This window comes from Aegilops tauschii, chromosome 3, assembly GCF_002575655.3.
Source record: "Aegilops tauschii subsp. strangulata cultivar AL8/78 chromosome 3, Aet v6.0, whole genome shotgun sequence".
NCBI classification, from domain to species: domain Eukaryota; kingdom Viridiplantae; phylum Streptophyta; class Magnoliopsida; order Poales; family Poaceae; genus Aegilops; species Aegilops tauschii.
This window is the reverse complement of record NC_053037.3, coordinates 260,256,388-260,280,940: the sequence shown is the minus strand read 5'-3', so window position 1 is coordinate 260,280,940 and position 24,553 is coordinate 260,256,388. Positions and strand designations below refer to the sequence as shown.

The window sequence follows — 24,553 nt, the reverse complement described above, 5'->3', positions numbered from 1 at the left end:
ACTTCGGCGGCCCACTCCGGCAAGAGCCCAGCCACAGCCGCCATGCGCGTGCCAAGGCAGCCCAAATGGCCGTTGTTGCTTCTCAGGTTGCGGCAGCAACATCTGCGTTGGGGATAGCAATTGGTGAGAGCGGCACAGTAGTGAAAGTGCAACTATCCCTGGGTGGTTTTGGTAATTCCTAACAACATATAGTTCATTGAACTAATGCTCTTTCAAGATGATCATTTCAGAAAGTTCAATGATTGGCATGGCATGGACTAGGAATGTGGACCCCTCAAAATGCTAAGGACACATATTGGCTCAAGCTCAAGACTCTACATTTTCATTTTAGTGATCCAAGATCACATTGAGTCCATAGGAAAAGCCAATACTATTAAAAGGGGATGAGGTGTTGCTTAATGGCTTGCTTGCTCAAAATGCTTAGTGATATGCTCCAAAAGCCCTCAACCACTTTCTCATATCCACATATGTCCCAAACCAAAAGTCAAACTCGGCCCAACCGATTTGATCTATCCGGCGCCACCGAGTTCATTTGACATAGCCACTGCCAGAAACCCTAGTCAGTTCGGTCTCACCGAGATGGGATTGCAAACTCCCTGTTTCCCTTAGTAACGTCTCGGTCTAACCGAGATGAGCGATTGGTCCCACCGAGTTCGCAATGCAAACTCTCTGTTTCCCTTTCGTAACGTTTTGGTCTCACCGAAATGAGCGATTCAGTCCCACCGAGTTTGCTGACCAACTCTCTGTTTGCCTATTATAGAAATCGGTCTTACCGAGTTTATGTGATCGGCCTCACCGAGATTACGTTATTCCCTAACCCTAATGAACTCGGTCCAACCGAGTTGACATGTCGGTCCCACCGAAAAGCCTAACGTTCAATTTTTGAACTAAATCGGTCCGACCGAGTTTCATGATTCGGTCCCACCGAGTTTGGTGAATTGTGTGTAATGGTTAAATTTTGTGCGGAGGCAATATATACCCCTCCACCCACTCTTCATTCATGGAGAGAGCCATCAGAACGTGCCTACACTTCCAACATTCATTTTCTGAGAGACAACCACCTACTCATGTGTTGAGACCAAGATATTCCAATCCAACCACAAGAATCTTGACCTCTAGCCTTCCCCAAGTTGCTTTTCACTCAAATCATCTTTCCACCAAATCCAAATGCGTGAGAGAGAGTTGAGTGTTGGGGAGACTATCATTTGAAGCACAAGAGCAAGGAGTTCATCATCAACACACCATCTATTACCTTTTGGAGAGTGATGTCTCCTAGATTTGTTAGGTGTCACTTGGGAGTCTCCGTCAAGATTGTGGAGTTGAACCAAGGAGTTTGCGCGGGCAAGGAGATCTCCTAATTCGTGAAGATCTACCCTAGTGAGGCAAGTCCTTCATGCGCGATGGCCATGGTGGGATAGGCAAGGTTGCTTCTTCGTGGACCCTTCGTGGGTGGAGCCCTCCGTGGACTCGCGCAGCCGTTACCCTTCGTGGGTTGAAGTCTCCATCAACATGGATGTACGATAGCACCACCTATTGGAACCACGGAAAAAATCTATGCGTCTACATTGTGTTTCCTCCCTCCAAACTCCTCCCTTTACCTTCATGTGCAATGTTTTTACATTCCGCTGCTATACTCTTAGACTTGCATGTGTTGGTTGATTTCTTGACGTGTGCTAAGTTGCTAAAATCTGCCAAAACTTAAAATTGGGAAAAGGGTAGATTTTATTTGGTCAAGTAGTCTAATCACCCCCCTCTAGACATACTTTCGATCCAACAAGTGGTATCAAATCTTTGGTCTCCATTTGCCTTGATTTCCATAGCTTTTGGTGATCATAGCCTTGGTTTCACAACCTAGGAGAGTATGGCGTCTAGCGAGGGAAATTACCACCATAGAGGTCCTTACTTTGATGGTACTAATTTTGCTAGTTGGAAGCATAAGATGAAAATGCATATTCTTGGACATAACCCCGTCGTTTGGGCTATTGTGTGTATTGGCTTGCAAGGTGAATTCTTTGATGGGAGAGAACCAAACCATGAAGCTACCGCGAAAGAGTTGAAGATGCTGCAATACAATGCTCAAGTTTGCAATATCCTCTTCAACGGATTGTGCCCCCGAAGAATTCAACAAAATCAGCCGTCTTGAGAATGCAAAGGAAATTTGGGATACTTTGATTGATATGCATGAAGGTACCGACTCCGTCAAGGAATCCAAATTGGATGTGCTTCAAAGTTAGGTTGACAAGTTCAAAATGAAGGATGGTGAAGGTGTCGCTGAAATGTACTCTAGGCTTGCTCTCATCACAAATGAGATTGTCGGCTTAGGAAGTGAAGAGATGACCGATAGATTCATCATCAAGAAGATCCTAAGAGCCTTAGATGGAAAATATGATACCGTGTGCACATTGATTCAAATGATGCCAAACTACAAAGATCTCAAGCCAACGGAAGTCATTGGAAGAATTGTTGCTCATGAGATGGCACTCAAGAATAAGGAAGAGCTTCACAACAATTCAAGTGGTGCTTACAAAGCCTCATGTGATGCTCCTACATCATCAAGTGAGAAACAAAACTTCAATGAGGAATTGAGCCTAATGGTGAAGAACTTCAACAAGTTCTACAAGAGTAGAAGCAAGGAAAGAAGTTCCAAGTCAAGGTCCTACAATGGCAAAAGATCTTCAAGTCGTGAGCGAAATTGCTACAATTGTGGAAGACCCGGACACTACACCAATGAGTGTACGGCTCCCTACAAAAGAAGATAAGATTCACCGAAAAGGAGAAGTAGAAGAGAAGAATCACCTCCAAGAGAGATAAGGAGTAGAGATGATCGTTATGAATGAAGAACCTCTCGGAGAAGCAAGGATTCTGAAAGGAAGGACAAGTCATCAAGGAGCTACACAAAAGGAAGACATCAAGCTCACGTTGGTTAATGGGTATCCGGCTCCGACTCCGACCATCACTCCGAAAGAAGTTATCACTCCGACTCCGAATATACTCCAGATGAAGGTGTTGCCAGTCTAGCACTTGTGTCAACCAACTCCTACGACATATTTGACTCACCAAATGAAGGAATTGGAAGATTCTTCATGGCTAAAGGCCCAAAGGTATCACACCCCGAGTATGTTGATTTCAATAGTGATGAAGTTGATTTGCTAGGTGATGATGATTTACTTGTTGACAACTCTAGTGATGAAAACTATGATGAAATTGCTATTAATCATGCTAATCAAGATAAAACGAATGACGATGATAAGAAGGAGATTGAGCGTCTAACTAAAGAACTAAACACTCTTAAGTTAGCTCATGAAACTACTTTGGAAGATCATCGAGAACTTTTAAAGACTCATGAGAAGGTACGCTTTCAAAAGCTCAACCTTGAGCAAGAGCATGGGTTCTTAAAAGCAATCAATGATGATCTTCGCAAGAAAAGTTCTTCTTACATTGCCAAGCATTTACTCTTGTCTACTTACATGCCACAAGTAAAATCTAGCAACAAGAGTAAGAAAGATTCTTCTTCTAGTAGTAACAATGATCATGTTAAATCCAATATTGTTGCTTCTGGTAGTTCTCTTGATTCCACTAATGATTCTCTTAGCCAAGTTACACTTGAGCAAGAAAATAGCTTATTGAAGGGAATTATAGAGAAAGGTGTTTACAAGAGCCTTGCCAGAAGTAAGCAATTTGACGAAATTGTACGCAAGCAAGGAAGACACCGGAAGAATCAAGGTGTTGGTTTTGAACGGAAGTTCAATGCCAATGGAGTTGAGTGGGAAGAAGATCAATACCCCAAGACGAAGTTTGTTCCTCAACAAGAGAAGTATGGTCCTACATCTTTCAAGGGGACACAAGCTCGGGATGATCTTCCACCACAAGACCACAAGCAAAAGGGCAAGGACAAGCTTCAAGAGGAGATTGATGCATTTGAAGAAGCTCCCAAGGCCTTGGTCAAGTGGGTTCCCAAGACTACTTCAAGTTCTACTTCATCAAGTACGACTACAATTCCAAGGATTCCCATCAAGATGATGTGGATCCCGAAGAAGAAGAACTAGAGAGTTCTTGAGGGTGACTCCGCCAACATACTTCATTCATATCATTTTGGCGAGGACAAGTGCAAACAACTTCCACATCTTGCACTAGTTCAAGGAGTCACAAACCCTCTTGTTGGTAAGACAAGGTACAAGGTAACCTAATGCTTTCATGGACATCACCATGTATGAACTTCATTCTATGTCCATGGATATCTTTGTTTGTTCCTTGTGGGACTAACCCGTGTATGTATTGAAAGTGCAACTCACTCCAATGGATTGCTCCAAATGATCTACATCAACATTGAGCATCCAGATCTTCAACATCTACATGAAGTCATCATCGACAAAACGCAAGGTTAGTTCATCCCTCTTAGGGGGGATATCACATCTAGGGGTTACTTTACTCAAAATATTGAGCTAAAGCAACTCTAATGGTGTGAACACAACAATGCTTTATGTAAAAGTGGTAACCCCACTTGTGCTTAAACGATGAGTATGACCTATGATCAAATGTTCTCATTTGACTCCTAAGTCAATATACTCATATATAGATGACCTAGTCATTGCCAATTGCTTGATAGATGCTAGAGTGTTTGTGCATGCTTTGTCACATATATCATTTGCCATTTTATTGTGGGAGCATGTTGGTTGCATATTTTACTCATTCGAGGACATCCATTTGTTGCTTTGATTGTTTGGATCTTTTTCTTTTGCCAAATGGATGGACAAGAATGCCTAAGAACCTCCTCTAGCTATCTATGGTTTTCTTGTCTCAAACTCTATTCATGCTACATCACAAAGTTTGATCAAGTCAGATTCGAACACTCTGTGTGAGGAGCACTCGGAGTCCCCAATTCATCATAGACTTAAACTTCCAAAACCTTTTTGTGCATTTTGGTCTGACTGATTCATCCTTTTCTTTCTGACTGAGTTCACTTAGTTGATCTAGGTTCTCAATCTCGGTGCAACCGATTAGAACTTTTCGGTCACACCGAGTTGCAGTAACCGCTTGTGATTCTTCATCTCGGTGCCACCGAGTTGTTCCACTCGGTCACACGGACAGGGTCAGGATATATATACCGATGGGCCGAATTTTGGAAATTTCTCCTAAACCCCTCAGCCCGCGCGTGTCCTGCTCTGTCGCCTCGGGTCTCCGGATACTCCTCTTTTCGCCAGCGACCTCCCGCCACTTGTCTCCATCGCCGTCAACGGAATTCAACCCCGCCGTTGCCGCCATAGCGAGCTCATCACCGAACTAGGGTATGAGTTCAAATCTTTGTGCTATTCCTTACTCCGATTCTTAGCACAAAGCAAATGCCATGTTCTTTACCATGTATGAGATCATCCTGTCCAGCACGAACATTCCTTAGATTAGGTTTGATTCGAAAATTTAGGGTTAGGTTTGCGCCAAACTAATCTCGGACGGACCGAGTTGTGGAAATTTGTCTCACTGATTTGGCCTAGGCCATTGCACTTGCACTTTTTTGGTCAAATCGGTGTGAACGAGTTCAACTCTCAGTGAAACCCTAGCAATCTCGGAGTCACCAAACTGTGTCTCGGTCTGACCAATTTCACTAGTTTAGACTCCAAAAGTTGCTTCGGTGTCACCGAGTTTAACAAATCGGTAGCTCCGAAATGCTTTCTGTGGAAAACTAAAACTAAGTTTTTGACTCATTTGTTTTGTAAAAACTCTGCACTTTGTGATGCTCATCCACTCAATCTCATCTATAACTATTCACAGGGTCAGTAGCCAGCTTGCAGTGCCAGTATGTCTGATCAGAGTGGTAGCCAAAACAAGTCAGAAGAGCAGGTGAACCTGAGTGAGGGCACTAGTCCCTCTAGCAGCTATGATGAGGGCAACAGGAGTACCCCAAGCAACTTTCCCAAAGCAGCTACAAGGACAAGGAGGAAGAGAAACTCTGACTCAGAGGATGAGGATTATGTTGCTGCTGAGGAGGAGGTCAGCTCCAAGAAGAAAGTGCTGAAAAAGGAATATGCTGCTGCTGCAACTAAGCTAGGTCTGCACAAGAAGGCTCCAGCAAAGAGAGTTCCTATGTCTAAGACCAGAGCCTCCACTCTTGAAACTTCCAAATCAACTGGTGGAGAGGCTGCTGGTGAGGACAAGAAGAAAAAGGAAAGAAAGAGAGGGAGATGGTGCAAGAAGGTAGATCCCATGGCAGAATTTGAGAGACACTCATCTCATGATGAAGAAGAGGAAGAAGATGTTGCACCAGCATCAAAGTCTCAAAAGCTAATGGGGGATGCCATCAAGTCTAGGGCTGCCACTTCAAAGCCCAAGACTGCCCCCAAAGCTTCTACTCCAGCTCCAAAGACTGCACCCAAGAGGAGCACAAGTAATATTCCAGCTACTAAAAAGAACAAGGCCCCAGTGCCTGACATTGATGAAGAAGATGCTGAAGCCCAAGTGCTTAGGAAGCTCAAGCCCAAGATCCCTGACCATGATGATAGTCATCCAGCGGATGAAGACATGAACATGTTGGAAATATGCCCTAGAGGCAATAATAAATGGTTATTATTATATTCCTTTGTTCATGATAATCGTCTATTGTTCATGCTATAATTGTATTGTCCGGAAATCGTAATACATGTGTGAATACATAGACCACAACGTGTCCCTAGTAAGCCTCTAGTTGACTAGCTCGTTGATCAACAGATAGTCATGCTTTCCTGACTATGGACATTGGATGTCATTGATAACGGGATCACATCATTAGGAGAATGATGTGATGGACAAGACCCAATCCTAAGCATAGCATAAAAGATCGTGTAGTTTCGTTTGCTAGAGCTTTTCCAATGTCAACTATCTTTTCCTTAGACCATGAGATCGTGCAACTCCCGGATACCGTAGGAGTGCTTTGGGTGTGCCAAACGTCACAATGTAACTGGGTGACTATAAAGGTGCACTACGGGTATCTCCGAAAGTGTTTGTTGGGTTGGCACGGATCAAGACTGGGATTTGTCACTCCGTGTGACGGAGAGGTATCTCTGGGCCCACTCGGTAATGCATCATCATAATGAGCTCTATGTGACTAAGGCATTAGTCATGGGATCATGCATTGCGGTACGAGTAAAGAGACTTGCCGGTAACGAGATTGAACAAGGTATTGGGATACCGACAATCGAATCTCGGGCAAGTAACATACCGATTGACAAAGGGAATTGCATACGGGATTGATTGAATCCTCGACACCGTGGTTCATCCGATGAGATCATCGTGGAACATGTGGGAGCCAACATGGGTATCCAGATCCCGCTGTTGGTTATTGACCGGAGAGGCGTCTCGGTCATGTCTGCATGTCTCCCGAACCCGTAGGGTCTACACACTTAAGGTTCGATGACGCTAGGGTTGTAGAGATATGTGTATGCGGAAACCCGAAAGTTGTCCGGAGTCCCGGATGAGATCCCGGACGTCACGAGAGGTTCCGGAATGGTCTGGAGGTGAAGAATTATATATAGGAAGTCAAGTTTCGGCCACCGGGAAAGTTTCGGGGGTTACCGGTATTGTACCGGGACCACCGGAAGGGTCCCGGGGGTCCACCGGGTGGGGCCACCTATCCCGGAGGGCCCCGTGGGCTGAAGTGGGAAGGGAACCAGCCCCTAGTGGGCTGGGCGCCCCCCCATGGGCCTTCCCCATGCGCCTAGGGTTTGGAACCCTAGGGTGGGGGGGCTTCCCACTTGCCTTGGGGGGCAAGTCACCCCCCTTGGCCGCCGCCCCCACCCTAGATGGGATCTTGGCCGGCGCCCCCCCTCCCAGGGGGCCTATATAAAGGGGGGGGAGGGAGGGCAGTAGCACAACAGCCTTGGGCGCCTCCCTCCTCCCCTGCTACACCTCTCCGTCTCGCAGAAGCTCGGCGAAGCCCTGCCGAGACCCGCTACATCCACCACCACGCCGTCGTGCTGCTGGATCTCCATCAACCTCTCCTTCCCCCTTGCTGGATCAAGAAGGAGGAGACGTCGCTGCACCATACGTGTGTTGAACGCGGAGGTGCCGTCCGTTCGGCACTCGCTCATCGGTGATTTTGATCACGGCGAGTACGACTCCGTCATCCACGTTCATTGGAACGCTTCCGCTCGCGATCTACAAGGGTATGTAGATGCACTCCTTTCCCCTCATTGCTAGTAGACTCCATAGATGCATCTTGGTGAGCATAGGAAAATTTTAAATTATGCTACGATTCCCAACAGTGGCATCATGAGCCAGGCCTATGCGTAGTTACTATGCACGAGTAGAACACAAAGCAGTTGTGGGCGTTGATGTTGCCAATTCTTCTTGCCGCTACTAGTCGTTTCTTGTTTTGGCGGCATTGTAGGATGAAGCGGCCTGGACCGACCTTACACGTACGCTTACGTGAGACAGGTTCCACCGATTGACATGCACTAGTTGCATAAGGTGGCTAGCGGGTGTCTGTCTCTCCTACTTTAGTCGGAACGGGTTCGATGAAAAGGGTCCTTATGAAGGGTAAATAGAAATTAGCAAATCACGTTGTGGTCATACGTAGGTAAGAAACGTTCTTGCTAGAAAACCTACAAACCACGTAAAAAAACTTGCAACAACAATTAGAGGACGTCTAACTTGTTTTTGCAGCAAGTGCTATGTGATGTGATATGGCCAGAAGATGTGATGAATGATATATGTGATGTATGAGATTGATCATATTCTTGTAATAGGAATCACGACTTGCATGTCGATGAGTATGACAACCGGCAGGAGCCATAGGAGTTGTCTTTATTATTTTGCATGACCTGCGTGTCATTGAATAACGCCATGTAAATTACTTTACTTTGTTGCTAAACGCGTTAGCCATAGAAGTAGAAGTAATCGTTGGCGTGACGACTTCATGAAGACACAATGATGGAGATCATGATGATGGAGATCATGGTGTCATGCCGGTGACGAAGATGATCATGGTGCCCCGAAGATGGAGATCAAAGGAGCATAATGATATTGGCCATATCATGTCACTATTTGATTGCATGTGATGTTTATCATGTTTTTGCATCTTATTTGCTTAGAACGACGGTAGTAAGTAAGATGATGCCTTATAATAATTTCAAGAAAGTGTTCACCCTAACTGTGCACCATTGCGAAGGTTCGTTGTTTCGAAGCACCACGTGATGATCGGGTGTGATAGATTCTAACGTTCGAATACAACGGGTGTTGACGAGCCTAGCATGTACAGACATGGCCTCGGAACACACGCAATACACTTAGGTTGACTTGACGAGCCTAGCATGTACAGACATGGCCTCGGAACACGGAGGACCAAAAGGTCGAGCATGAGTCGTATAGAAGATACGATCAACATGGAGATGTTCACCGATCTTGACTAGTCCGTCTCACATGATGATCGGACACGGCCTAGTTAAACTCGGATCATGTTTCACTTAGATGACTAGAGGGATGTCTATCTGAGTGGGAGTTCATTAAATAATTTGATTAGATGAACTTAATTGTCATGAACTTAGTCTAAAATCTTTACACTATGTCTTGTAGATCAAATGGCCAACGTTGTCCTCAATTTCAACGCGTTCCTAGAGAAAACCAAGCTGAAAGATGATGGCAGCAACTATACGGACTGGGTCCGGAACCTGAGGATCATCCTCATAGTAGCCAAGAAAGATTATGTCCTAGAAGCAACGCTAGGTGAAGCACCAATCCCACAAAACCAAGACGTTATGAACGCTTGGCAGCAGCGTGCTGATGATTACTCCCTCGTTCAGTGCGGCATGCTTTACAGCTTAGAACCGGGTCTCCAAAAGCGTTTTGAGAAACATGGAGCATATGAGATGTTCGAGGAGCTGAAATTGGTTTTCCAAGCTCATGCCCGGGTTGAGAGATATGATGTCTCCGACAAGTTCTTCAGCTGTAAAATGGAGGAGAACAGTTCTGTTAGTGAGCACATACTCAGAATGTCTGGGTTGCATAACCGCTTGTCTCAGCTGGGAGTTAATCTCCCGGATGACGCGGTCATTGACAGAATCCTCCAGTCGCTTCCACCAAGCTACAAGAGCTTTGTGATGAACTTCAATATGCAGGGGATGGAAAAGACCATTCCTGAGGTATATTCAATGCTGAAATCAGCTGAGGTAGAGATCATAAAAGAACATCAAGTGTTGATGGTGAATAAAACCACTAAGTTCAAGAAGGGCAAGGGTAAGAAGAACTTCAAGAAGGACGACAAGGGAGTTACCGCGCCCGGTAAACCAGTTACTGGGAAGAAGTCGAAGAATGGACCCAAGCCCGAGACTGAGTGCTTTTATTGCAAGGGAAGTGGTCACTGGAAGCGGAACTGCCCCAAATACTTAGCGGACAAGAAGAAGGCCGGCAACACCAAAGGTATATGTGATATACATGTAATTGATGTGTACCTTACCAGTACTCGTAGTAGCTCCTGGGTATTTGATACCGGTGCGGTTGCTCATATTTGTCACTCAAAACAGGAACTACGGAATAAACGGAGACTGGCGAAGGATGAGGTGACGATGCGCGTCGGGAATGGTTCCAAGGTCGATGTGATCGCCGTCGGCACGCTACCTCTGCATCTACCCACGGGATTAGTTTTGAACCTCAATAATTGTTATTTAGTGCCAGCTTTGAGCATGAACATTGTATCTGGATCTCGTTTAATTCGAGATGGCTAGTCATTTAAATCCGAGAATAATGGTTGTTCTATTTATTTGAGAGATATGTTTTATGGTCATGCCCCGCTGGTCAATGGTTTATTTTTGATGAATCTCGAACGTGATGTTACACATGTTCATAGTGTGAATACCAAAAGATGTAAAGTTGATAACGATAGTCCCACATATCTGTGGCACTGCCGCCTTGGTCACATTGGTGTCAAGCGCATGAAGGAGCTCCATGCAGATGGACTTTTGGAGTCTCTTGATTACGAATCATTTGACACGTGCGAACCATGCCTCATGGGTAAGATGACCAAGACTCCGTTCTCCGGAACAATGGAGCGAGCAACCAACTTATTGGAAATCATACATACTGATGTGTGCGGTCCAATGAGTGTTGAGGCTCGCGGAGGATATCGTTATGTTCTCACTCTCACTGATGATTTAAGCAGATATGGGTATGTCTACCTAATGAAACACAAGTCTGAAACCTTTGAAAAGTTCAAGGAATTTCAGAGTGAAGTTGAGAATCAACGTGACAGGAAAATAAAATTCTTACGATCAGATCGTGGTGGAGAATATTTAAGTCACGAGTTTGGTGCACACTTAAGGAAATGTGGAATAGTTTCACAACTCACGCCGCCTGGAACACCTCAGAGAAATGGTGTGTCCGAACGTCGTAATCGCACTCTATTGGATATGGTGCGATCTATGATGTCTCTTACCGATTTACCGCTCTCATTTTGGGGCTATGCTTTAGAGACTACCGCATTCACTTTAAATAGGGCTCCGTCGAAATCCGTTGAGACGACACCGTATGAATTATGGTTTGGGAAGAAACCTAAGCTGTCGTTTCAAGTTTGGGGATGCGATGCTTATGTCAAGAAACTTCAACCTGAAAAGCTCGAACCCAAGTCGGAAAAATGCGTCTTCATAGGATACCCTAAGGAAACTATTGGGTATACCTTCTACCTCAGATCCGAAGGCAAGATCTTCATTGCCAAGAACGGGTCCTTTCTGGAGAAGGAGTTTCTCTCGAAAGAATTGAGTGGGAGGAAAGTGGAACTTGATGAGGTGATAGTCACCCCTTCCGAACCGGAAAGTAGCGCAGCGCGGGAAAATGTTCCTGTGGTGCCTACACCGACTGGGGAGGAAGTTAATGATGATGATCATGAAGCTTCGGATCAAGTTACTGAACTTCGTAGGTCCACAAGGACACGTTCCGCACCAGAGTGGTACGGCAACCCTGTCCTGGAAATCATGTTGTTAGACAACGGTGAACCTTCGAACTATGAAGAAGCGATGGCGGGCCCGGATTCCGACAAATGGCTAGAAGCCATGAAATCCGAGATAGAATCCATGTATGAAAACAAAGTATGGACTTTGACTGACTTGCCCGATGAGCGGCGAGCCATAGAAAACAAATGGATCTTCAAGAAGAAGACGGACGCAGATGGTAATGTGACCATCTACAAAGCTCGACTTGTCGCTAAGGGTTATCGACAAGTTCAAGGGGTTGAATACGATGAGACTTTCTCACCCGTAGCGAAGCTGAAGTCCGTCCGAATCATGTTAGCAATTGCCGCATACTATGATTATGAGATATGGCAGATGGACGTCAAAACGGCATTCCTTAACGGCTTCCTTAAGGAAGAATTGTATATGATGCAACCGGAAGGTTTTGTCGATCCTGAGAATGCTAACAAAGTATGCAAGCTCCAGCGCTCAATCTATGGGCTGGTGCAAGCATCTCGGAGTTGGAACATTCAATTTGATGAGATGATCAAAGTGTTTGGGTTTACACAGACTTATGGAGAAGCCTGTGTTTACAAGAAAGTGAGTGGGAGCTCTGTAGCATTTCTCATATTATATGTGGATGAGATACTATTGATGGGAAATGATATAGAATTCTTGGAAAATATAAAGGCCTATTTGAATAAGTGTTTTTCAATGAAGGACCTTGGAGAAGCTGCTTACATATTAGGCATCAAGATCTACAGAGATAGATCAAGACGCCTCATTGGTCTTTCACAGAGTACATACCTTGACAAGATATTGAAGAAGTTCAATATGGATCAGTCCAAGAAGGGGTTCTTGCCTGTATTGCAAGGTGTGCAGTTGAGCACGGCTCAATGTCCGACCACGGCAGAAGATAGAGAAAAGATGAGTGTCATCCCCTATGCCTCGGCCATAGGGTCTATTATGTATGCCATGCTGTGTACCAGACCTGATGTAAACCTTGCCGTAAGTTTGGTAGGAAGGTACCAAAGTAATCCCGGCATGGAACACTAGACAGCGGTCAAGAATATCCTGAAGTACCTGAAGAGGACTAAGGATATGTTTCTCATTTATGGAGGTGACGAAGAGCTCGTCGTAAAGGGTTACGTCGACGCTAGCTTCGACACAGATCTGGATGACTCGAAGTCACAAACCGGATACGTGTATATTTTGAATGGAGGAGCAGTAAGCTGGTGCAGTTGCAAGCAAAGCATTGTGGCGGGATCTACATGTGAAGCGGAGTACATGGAAGCCTCAGAGGCAGCACAGGAAGCAGTCTGGATGAAGGAGTTCATTACCGACCTAGGGGTGATTCCCAATGCGTCGGGCCCGATGACTCTCTTCTGTGACAACACTGGAGCTATTGCCCTTGCGAAGGAGCCCAGGTTTCACAGGAAGACCAGGCATATCAAGCGTCTCTTCAACTCCATTCGTGAAAGTGTTCAAAATGGAGACATAGATATTTGTAAAGTACATACGGACCTGAATGTAGCAGATCCGTTGACTAAACCTCTCCCTAGAGCAAAACATGATCAACACCAGGACGCAATGGGTGTTCGATTCATCACAATGTAACTAGATTATTGACTCTAGTGCAAGTGGGAGACTGTTGGAAATATGCCCTAGAGGCAGTAATAAATGGTTATTATTATATTTCTTTGTTCATGATAATCGTCTATTGTTCATGCTATAATTGTATTGTCCGGAAATCGTAATACATGTGTGAATACATAGACCACAACGTGTCCCTAGTAAGCCTCTAGTTGACTAGCTCGTTGATCAACAGATAGTCATGCTTTCCTGACTATGGACATTGGATGTCATTGATAACGGGATCACATCATTAGGAGAATGATGTGATGGACAAGACCCAATCCTAAGCATAGCATAAAAGATCGTGTAGTTTCGTTTGCTAGAGCTTTTCCAATGTCAAGTATCTTTTCCTTAGACCATGAGATCATGCAACTCCCGGATACCGTAGGAGTGCTTTGGGTGTGCCAAACGTCACAACGTAACTGGGTGACTATAAAGGTGCACTACGGGTATCTCCGAAAGTGTCTGTTGGGTTGGCACGGATCGAGATTGGGATTTGTCACTCCGTGTGACGGAGAGGTATCTCTGGGCCCACTCGGTAATGCATCATCATAATGAGCTCAATGTGACTAAGGCGTTAGTCACGGGATCATGCATTGCGGTACGAGTAAAGAGACTTGCCGGTAACGAGATTGAACAAGGTATTGGGATACCGACGATCGAATCTCGGGCAAGTAACATACCGATTGACAAACGGAATTGCATACGGGATTGATTGAATCCTCGACACCGTGGTTCATCCGATGAGATCATCGTGGAACATGTGGGAGCCAACATGGGTATCCAGATCCCGCTGTTGGTTATTGACCGGAGAGGCGTCTCGATCATGTCTGCATGTCTCCCGAACTCGTAGGGTCTACACACTTAAGGTTCGGTGACGCTAGGGTTGTAGAGATATGTGTATGCGGAAACCCGAAAGTTGTTCGGAGTCCCGGATGAGATCCCGGACGTCACGAGAGGTTCCGGAATGGTCCGGAGGTGAAGAACTATATATAGGAAGTCAAGTTTCGGCCACCGGGAAAGTTTCGGGGGTTACCGGTATTGTACCGGGACCACCGGAAGGGTCCCGGGGGTCCACCGGGTGGGGCCACCTATCCCGGAGGGCCCCGTGGGCTGAAGTGGGAAGGGAACCAGCCCCTAGTGAGCTGGGCACCCCCCCATGGGCCTTCCCTATGCGCCTAGGGTTTGGAACCCTAGGTTGGGGGGCTTCCCACTTGCCTTGGGGGGCAAGTCACCCCCCTTGGCCGCCGCCCCCACCCTAGATGGGATCTTGGCCGGCGTTCCACCTCCCAGGGGGCCTATATAAAGGGGGGGAGGCAGGGCAGTAGCACAACAGCCTTGGGCGCCTCCCTCCTCCCCTGCTACACCTCTCCGTCTCGCAGAAGCTCGGCGAAGCCCTGCCGAGACCCGCTACATCCACCACCACGTCGTCGTGCTGCTGGATCTCCATCAACCTCTCCTTCCCCCTTGCTGGATCAATAAGGAGGAGACATCGCTGCACCGTACGTGTGTTGAACGCGGAGGTGCCGTCCGTTCGGCACTCGGTCATCGGTGATTTGGATCACGGCGAGTACGACTCCGTCATCCACGTTCATTGGAACGCTTCCGCTCGCGATCTACAAGGGTATGTAGATGCACTCCTTTCCCCTCGTTTCTAGTAGACTCCATAGATGCATCTTGGTGAGCGTAGGAAAATTTTAAATTATGCTACGATTCCCAACAGAACATTAGGAAGGATGCCGGTCTCAGACTTTGGAGACAAACTGATCCATATGTTGTGAGGAGAAGGACTGCTGTGGATTACATGTTCCACACCAAGGAGCAGCAGGACTTCTATGAAACCATCTTCCTTGATAAGAAGCCCATTGTTTGTGATATGAAGTGGGCAGATTGGAAATACATTGATGAGAATGAAGATCATTTTCCAAGTGTGCATGAGAGCTTTAGGCTATGTGGAGTGGAAAAGTTTGTGGGTGAGAAGTTGACCAAGTGGAATGATGAGCTCATTATGCAATTCTATTCTACAGCTCATTTCTATCCCGATGGTAGAATTATTTGGATGTCTGAGGGTACAAGTTACCAATCAATAGTTGCTGAGTGGGCCAAATTGATCAATGCCCCTAAAGAGCATGAGGATGACTTGGATGTCTATGCCAAGAGAAGAAAGACCACAACTCAATGGCCAACATGTACAAAGAAATTCCTGACAAAGCCTTGGAAACTCATAAGCTAGGCTCTGTTCATTATCTGTTATCTGGTTTGGCCACAATTAACACCATCTTGAGGCATACCTTGTTGCCCAAATCTGGAGATCACAAGATGATCAGAGGCCATTCCATCAACTTGCTGCAATTGGTTGATGTGCCCCATAAATTCAAAGTCATGAGCCTTATTGTGGAAACCATCAAGAGGACAGCTGCAGATTAGAAGAGATCATGTGGGTATGCTCCACATATTCAAATGCTCATCAACTCCAAGATGGGCACAGGTACCTACTTGTTAGATAAGGAGCATCTACCCTTGAGACCAGATTTTGAGGACAACACTATTATCATGAATGAATATGATCCCACATTTGTGGAGGCACAAGAAGAGAGAGAGAAAGCAAAGACTAAGAAAGCTGCAAAGATGCCAAGTGCTGAAGAGGCATCTCAAGTGTTTCTCAAGACCAAACAAGATCAAGAAGGGCTTGGCCACCCTGACTCAGAACCAAGAGAGCCTGGAAAGGATCATTGAGACTATGTTCTATGATCTGGATCTAAAAGTGATAGAGATGCAGACAGCAGTTGAGCAGCTCCAGGAAGAAGCTGAGGAGAGGAAAGGTAGGCTACAACAGATGCCTTTGAAAGAGTGCCAAGAGGTCAGAGATCTGCTGCAGTGCCCATGGCTGACACAAGAGCAACTTCATCAGCACCTGCAGCCACAACATCAGTGCCACCTCCAGTTGCCACTCCACCTGCTCCATCAACTTCCACAGATGCATTCATCCTTGGAGTCCTCTCAACACCACCTCCCGAAGATCAAGCCTAGAGAGACGCATAACACTATGCATTTTGAAACTTTTTGGCAACTTTTTGCCAAAGGTGGAGAAATGTATAGATCATAGGCTTCGAGAGAGAGTGTTTTTTGCTTCTTTTATCTCTTTTTCTATTTGCTTGATACTTTTGTGTGCCTGCTTGATACTTTATGTTTATGTGTGTGAGATACTTATTTGATCATGTGCTTGATTATATCACACGTTAATGATTATGCTTGAATGATGTTATCTTTTATATCTCTTGTATGACCATTCACTTTGCCTTGGTGATGAGTGCATGTTTTTACTCTCTATCATTTTGAGCTCTCCACCAAGATGTATGTGACATTTAAGAGTAACCCATGATCCTAATCGATTGTGCATTAGCATTCAAAAGCAAATTTTAAATAATTCATAAATTTAGGGGGAACCTCTTACTTATCACATACTTCTCAAAGCGATGATGCATTTCAATCTTATTATCATTTTTCGAAGCTTTGGTCTATATGTTGTCATCAATTACCAAAAAGGGGGAGATTAAAAGTGCAACTATCCCTGGATGGTTTTGGTAATTTCTAAAAACATATAGCTCATTGAACTAATGCTCTTTCAAGATGATCATTTCAGAAAGTTCAATGATTGGCATGGCATGGACTAGGAATGTGGACCCCTCAAAATGGTAAGGACACATATTGGCTCAAGCTCAAGATTGTACATTTTCATTTTAGTGATCCAAGATCACATTGAGTCCATAGGAAAAGCCAATGCTATTAAAAGGGGATCAGGTGTTGCTTAATGGCTTGCTTGCTCAAAATGCTTAGTGATATGCTCCAAAAGCCCTCAACCACTTTCTTATCTCCACATAAGTCCCAAACCAAAAGTCAAACTCAACCCAACCGATTTGATTGATCCGGCGCCACCGAGTTCATTTGACATAGCGACTGCAAGAAACCGTAGTTAGTTCAGCTTCACCGATAGGGATCTCGTTCTCATCGATATGGGATTGCAAACTCTGTTTCCCTTCGTAATGTTTTGGTCTAACCGAGATGAGCAACCGGTCCCACCGAGTTTGCAATGCAAACTCTCTGTTTCCCTTTTGTAACATTTCGCTCTCACCGAAATGAGTGATTCGGCCCCACCGAGTTTGCCTGACCAACTCTCTGTTTTCCTATTACAGAAATCCGTCTTACCCAGTTTATGTGATCGGTCTCATCGAGATTACGTTATGCCCTAACCCTAATGAAATCAGTTCCACTGAGTTGACATGTCGGTCCCACCGAAAAGGCTAACGTTCACATTTTGAACTAAATCGGTCTCACCGAGTTTCATGATTCGGTCCCATCGAGTTTGGTGAAATGTGTGTAACGGTTAGATTTTGTGTGGAGGCTATATATACCCCTCCACCCACTCTTCATTCGTGGAGAGAGCCATCAGAACGTGCCTACACTTCCAACATTCATTTTCTGAGAGAGAACCACCTACTCATGTGTTGAGACCAAGATATTCCAATCCAACCACAAGAATCTTGATCTCTAGCCTTCCCCAAGTTGCTTTCCACTCAAATCATCTTTCCACCAAATCCAAATCCGTGAGAGTGAGTTGAGTGTTGGGGAGACTATCATTTGAAGAACAAGAGCAAGGAGTTCATCATCAACACATCACCTATTACCTTTTGGTGAGTGGTGTCTCCTAGATTGGTTAGGTGTCACTTGGGAGCCTCCGTCAAGATTGTGGAGTTGAACCAAGGAATTTGTACAGGCAAGGAGATCGCCTACTTCGTGAAGATCTACCCTAGTGAGGCAGGTCCTTCGTGGGCGATGGCCATGGTGGCATAGACAAGGTTGCTTGTTCGTGGACCCTTCGTGGGTGGAGCACTCCATGGACTCGCGCAGCCGTTACCCTTCATGGGTTGAAGTCTCCATCAACGTGGATGTACGATAGCACCACCTATCAGAACAACAGAAAAAATCTCCGCATCTACATTGCGTTTGCTCCCTCCAAACTCCTCCCTTTACCTTTCATGTGCAATGTTTTTACATTCCGCTACTATACTCTTAGACTTGCATGTGTAGGTTGATTGCTTGACTTGTGCTAAGCTGCTAAAATCTGCCAAAACTTAAAATTGGGAAAAGGGTAGATTTTTATTTGGTCAAGTAGTCTAATCACCCCCCCTCTAGACATACTTTCGATCCTACAAGTAGTTGTCCGTTCCGCAGCGGCGGCCTTAGCCCTGATGGAGGCCACCCACGACCATGTCGAGGCCGCCCACGCCTAGTTCTTGGTGGTCACCACACAAATCTAATTGTGAAGACGGATTATCTTGTCGACCTTCAATACCCATGAGAGATACTCCTTGAGGTCGTTGCTTCTAGAGAACTTGGGCATAGTGAACTTGAGCTTGCCATAGCATTGTTCTTCATCATGTGGACGGAGGTGGTGTCGCACTTGGCATGGAGGAGGGTCTTCAATTTCACGCCCCTCTTGATGGACTTGCCGAGTAGGTCGAGGCATTTGTGCCCAGTTTCTTCTTTCTTGTTGCTCTTCAATGCGAACGGCTTCATCTTGTTGTTCTTGGTGAAGTGCTTCTTCTTTTTCATGCACTCGATGGTTGTGTTCATTGACGGCTCTGGTGGCCTCACGGAATGCACGTTGTGCTTCAAGGGCTTGTTCATCATGGCGTCTTTGTTCTTGATGAAGTGCGTTGCCATCTTGAGGTGCTTGACGTTGCGGTTGTGGAGGTTGCTCATGGTCAAAGGTGTCTTGTTCTTGGCGTTGTGCTCTTTCACATTCTCGGACTTGGTCTTGCAAGCCATTGCCATGGAATGGATTTTCTTGACCTTGGCGATCTTGAGGGTTGTCGCATCATTGAGAATTAGCTCGAGGAGGACTTGCATCGGAAGAAGAGTAGGCCGAAGAGTGGCGTCGTCTTGGTGAAGAGGTGGTGGAGGGCGCACGACTCACGATCATGTTGCGGAATTCTTCCATTTGTGTGGTGAGCTTGGCGTTGAGGTAGTCCCGGTTTCTTGCTTCCGATTGGCGTAGGTCGGTGGCGAGTTGCTCGATGCGGTCGCCCAAAGCTTAACTTTCTTGATGAAGGGCCCTTTGGGCGATGAAGAAGTGATTTTTGGTGACGTAGCCGCGTTCATCATCTTGATCCTCGAAGAGTGTGTTCGCCGAAGCGCTTGGCCTCTCCATCATAACCAAGTGGTGGTGAGTAGGAAAATGAGAGAACAATACCAAAGTTACCTTTTCCAAAGATTGAGGATGTATCGAGTATCACTCAACGGAATGCTGTAATAGGAGAATTGGTACCGGGTTTTGTTTCTCACACCTATAAGTAATGCTTATGGAGTAGCTTGGTTAGGAAGAGTGACACAAAATTCAAGCAATTGTTAGGCAAGAAATTGATACTATTGAAAAGATGCACAAATTGGAAGTAAGAAAAATAAATCAAACCCAAGTATCACTAGGAACACACACACGGAGGATAAATGGGATCCGCACAAACAAAGAGTGAGCTCAAAATGTGGAACCATAGAAGATGCTCTTGTTGTACGGATACTAGCACTACAAAGAAATGCACTTCCATGATGATACGTGTTTGTCACAGTAGGTCACGTTTTCTATCATGCATGTACATCCATGACGATTTTATGACAGAATCAAGATAGTCATACTTGTGCTGTCGTAGAAGTGTTCCATGATAATACCAAAATTATCATCATGGAAGTGTCCACTTCCATGACAATAAATGGCGCATCATGGAAGTGCTTTCGTCGAGGGTAACCAACACGTGGCATCCACCATAATGGGTCGCCGTTAAGCTATTGGGTTCCAGTTTGGATCCGATAACCCGTTAATAGCCCGGACCAATGGGGATTTTCCACGTGTAAAATTCTGATTCGCCAGAGTATCCACATGTTAGCTCGGCGTTGGGATAGATGTTGTCCATCCAATGGAGGAGACGTGCCTATGATACTATGACACATGGCACGGCCCAACAGTAGCCCATTTAAGATTAAAAAAAGGCCGACCCAGCCAAGGGCCCACAAGATTTTGTCATACTCCACTAGGCCGGCCCGTTAATAGCGTGTCATGGTTTGGGCCAAATTACGGCCCACATAAGATCCAGTCCGTTATGATGTCTGCCACGTTTTGGGCCAAATGACTGCCCACATCAGATCTAGCCCGTTAATAGTTTTCCATGTCTTGGGCCAAATGACGGCCCATATCGGATCCAGCCCATTAACTGCCTGACATATTTTGGGACAAATTACGGCCCATATTTGATCTGGCCCATTAACAGGCATGGTCCGTTCGGCCCCATTGGGGGTCATTTTAACTACGGCCTCTTAAAGGCCCATGTAATAGTTCAGCCCGATATTACGATATTACTTTCGGCCTATTAATGGCCATTGGTAGATATGGGCCGTTGTTGGCCCGGTTTCACTTTCGGCCATTTAACGATCGGTGCTGCATGTGGGCCTATTTTTGGCCGAAGTGACTTTCAGCCTCTTAAAGGCCCGTAGTCTTCGTGGATACATTTTAGCCCAACCTGACTATTGGCCCATTAAAGGGCCGTGAGATAGCTAGGCCTAATGATGGCCCGCTTTGCTACTGGCCTGCTTATGGCCCATAATGTTACTGGGTCAGCTGTGGCCCGACACATATTTTGGCCTGTTAACAGACCGTTTTGTGGCTGGGCCAATCATGGGCCTCCGACACTGTTCAGGCCCAATCTACTTTTCAGACTGTTTAAAGCCCATTCTATTTTCTGTCCCAATTTAGGCAACTACTTTACTATGCCTGTTAAAGGCCCGAAACTAATAGTTGGTGAGTTTATATCTAGGCCTTCTATTAGCTGGACACGATGGCAGGCCCACTTTTCGGCCCATTCACAGTGATTGGCGGGCCAGCCAATTTTAGTACCGTAATTTAGGCAACTACTTTACTATGGCTGTTAAAGGCCCGAAACTAATAGTTGGTGAGTTTATATCTAGGCCTTCTATTAGCTGGACACGATGGTAGGCCCACTTTTCGGCCCATTCACAGTGATTGGCGGGCCAGCCAATTTTAGTACCGTAATTTTTTTATATAATAAACCAAACATTTAGGCCGGTTGCGCTTCGTCAAAGCTTACGACCTTTTCGGGGAGCGACGACAGAATATACAGAAATTAAATTACAGCATCATGGCGAAGAATATATCTAGACTATACAACAAAGAAATTACTGTATATTACATGCACTTGGCGTAAAAGTTCCCCGCCAGCGATAATAAAGTGCAACCAGATAGCAGATTACATACACTCGGAATCAAAGGACACTACCAGTGCAAATAAACATGCCGCCTAAAATAATATACAGAACTGACAACACTTCAACACAGTTCTAGAAATGTTAGCCCTGCCTGGGAGCTACAGTGCAAGCAGCTGAGCAAGCTGATCACTACACTTGTATGATGCTTATATCCAACTCTAGTTGCATAGCATCAATGGCAATTCTTGGCCTCAGTGATATCACCATGAAAGAGAAAAAGCAGACAGATAACATGCTTTGCACATATAAGCAACATTGCTGTCGATTCATCCCATTTCTTAGTGGCAAATAAGGAGACCTAGATTAAAATAGAATAAAAATTGTTCCCATTTAAGACATGGCAGGAAATGGCGTTGTGTAGGAGTGGCCAGCTTCACCACACCACTAGATTACATATGAAGAACACAAGCATACATGCAGTGCTAAAGAATGTATAAGTATTGATGGTGAGTGTACTGTCAATTTATCCCATTTCAGATTGGTAAATAAAGAGACACGATTTAAATAACATGAACATAATATGCATTGTTCATAGTTAAGACATAGTGATACGTCTCCAACGTATCTATAATTTTTGATTGTTCCATGCTATTATATTATCCATCTAGGATGTTTTATATGCATTTATATGCTATTTTATACGATTTTTGGGACTAACCTATTAACCTAGAGCCCAGTGCTAGTTTCTGTTTTCCTTGTTTTTCAGTATCGCAGAAAAGGAATACCAAACGGAGTCCAATTGGCGTGCCAACTTTTGATGATTTTTTATGGACCAAAAGAAGCCCTGGGAGTAAAGGAGTTGGGCCAGAAGAGTCCCGGGCCGTCCACGAGGGTGGGGGCGAGCCCTACCCCCTGGGCGCGTCCCCCTATCTCGTGGACGACTCGGAGACCCCCCTGACGTGAGACCTACGCCAAATATTCCTATAAATACAGAAACATCCAGAACATAACCTAGATCAGGAGTTCCGCCGCCGCAAGCCTCTATAGCCACCAAAAACCAATCGGGACCCTGTTCCGGCACCTTGCCGGAGGGGGGATCCATCATCGATGGCCATCTTCATCATCCCTGCGCTCTCCATGACGAGGAGGGAGTAGTCCACCCTCGCGGCTGAGGGTATGTACCAGTAGCTATGTATTTGATCTCTCTCTCATGCGTTCTTGATTTGGCATGATCTTGATGTACCGTGAGCTTTGCTATTATAGTTGGATCTTATGATGTTTCTCCCCCTCTACTCTCTTGTAATGGATTGAGTTTTTCCTTTGAAGTTATCTTATCGGATTGAGTCTTTAAGGATTTGAGAATACTTGATGTATGTCTTGCATGTGCTTATCTGTGGTGACAATGGGATATTCACGTGATCTACTTTATGTATGTTTTGGTGATCAACTTGCGGGTTGATTAACCTTGTGAACTTATACATAGGGGTTGGCACACGTTTTTGTCTTGACTCATTGGTAGAAACTTTGGGGCACTCTTTGAAGTTCTTTGTGTTGGTTGAATAGATGAATCTGAGATTGTGTGATGCATATTGTATAATCATACCCACGGATACTTGAGGTGACATTGGAGTATCTAGGTGACATTAGGGTTTTGGTTGATTTGTATCTTAAGGTTTATTCTAGTACGAACTCTATGATAGATCGAACGGAAAGAATAGCTTCGTGTTATTTTACTACGGACTCTTGAATAGATCGATCAAAAATAATAACTTTGAGGTGGTTTTGTACCCTACCATAATCTCTTTGTTTGTTCTCCGCTATTAGTGACTTTGGAGTGACTCTTTGTTGCATGTTGAGGGATAGTTATATGATCCAATTATGTTATTCTTGTTGAGAGAAGTTGCACTAGTGAAAGTATGAACCCTAGGCCTTGTTGAAGGAAATATGCCCTAGAGACAATAATAAAGTATTATATATTTCCTTATATCATGATAAATGTTTATTATTCATGCTAGAATTGTATTAACCGGAAACATAATACATGTGTGAATACATAGACAAACAAAGTGTCACTAGTATGCCTCTACTTGACTAGTTCGTTAATCAAAGATGGTTATGTTTCCTAGCCATAGACATGAGTTGTCATTTGATTAACGGGATCACCTCATTAGGAGAATGACGTGATTGACATGACCCATTACGTTAGCTTAGCACCCGATCGTTTAGTATGTTGCTATTGCTTTCTTCATGACTTATACATGTTCCTATGACTATGAGATTATGCAACTCCCGTTTACCGGAGGAACACTTTGTGTGCTACCAAATGTCACAACGTAACTGGGTGATTATAAAGGTGCTCTACAGGTGTCTCCAAAGGTACTTGTTGGGTTGGCGTATTTCGAGATTACGATTTGTCACTCCGATTGTCGGAGAGGTATCTCTAGGCCCACTCGGTAATGCACATCACTATAAGCCTTGCAAGCATTGTGACTAATGAGTTCGTTACGGGATGATGTATTACGGAACGAGTAAAGAGACTTGCCGGTAACGAGATTGAACTAGGTATCGAGATACCGACGATCGAATCTCCGGCAAGTAACATACCGATGACAAAGGGAACAACGTATGTTGTTATGCGGTCTGACCGATAAAGATCTTCGTAGAATATGTGGGAGCCAATATGGGCATCCAGGTCCCGCTATTGGTTATTGACCGGAGAGGTGTCTCGGTCATGTCTA

General features: G+C 45.1%; 1 protein-coding gene across 1 annotated transcript; it reads left to right on the top strand.

The window, feature by feature from the left end:
• Nucleotides 1-5,793: 5,793 nt before the first annotated feature.
• LOC120975745 (uncharacterized) lies at nucleotides 5,794-16,277 on the top strand. Its single transcript, XM_040402446.1, has 3 exons — nucleotides 5,794-6,414; nucleotides 15,265-15,514; nucleotides 16,030-16,277. Exons 1-3 carry the CDS (start codon nucleotides 5,794-5,796, stop codon nucleotides 16,275-16,277), a joined length of 1,119 nt encoding a protein of 372 aa, XP_040258380.1.
• Nucleotides 16,278-24,553: the final 8,276 nt, after the last annotated feature.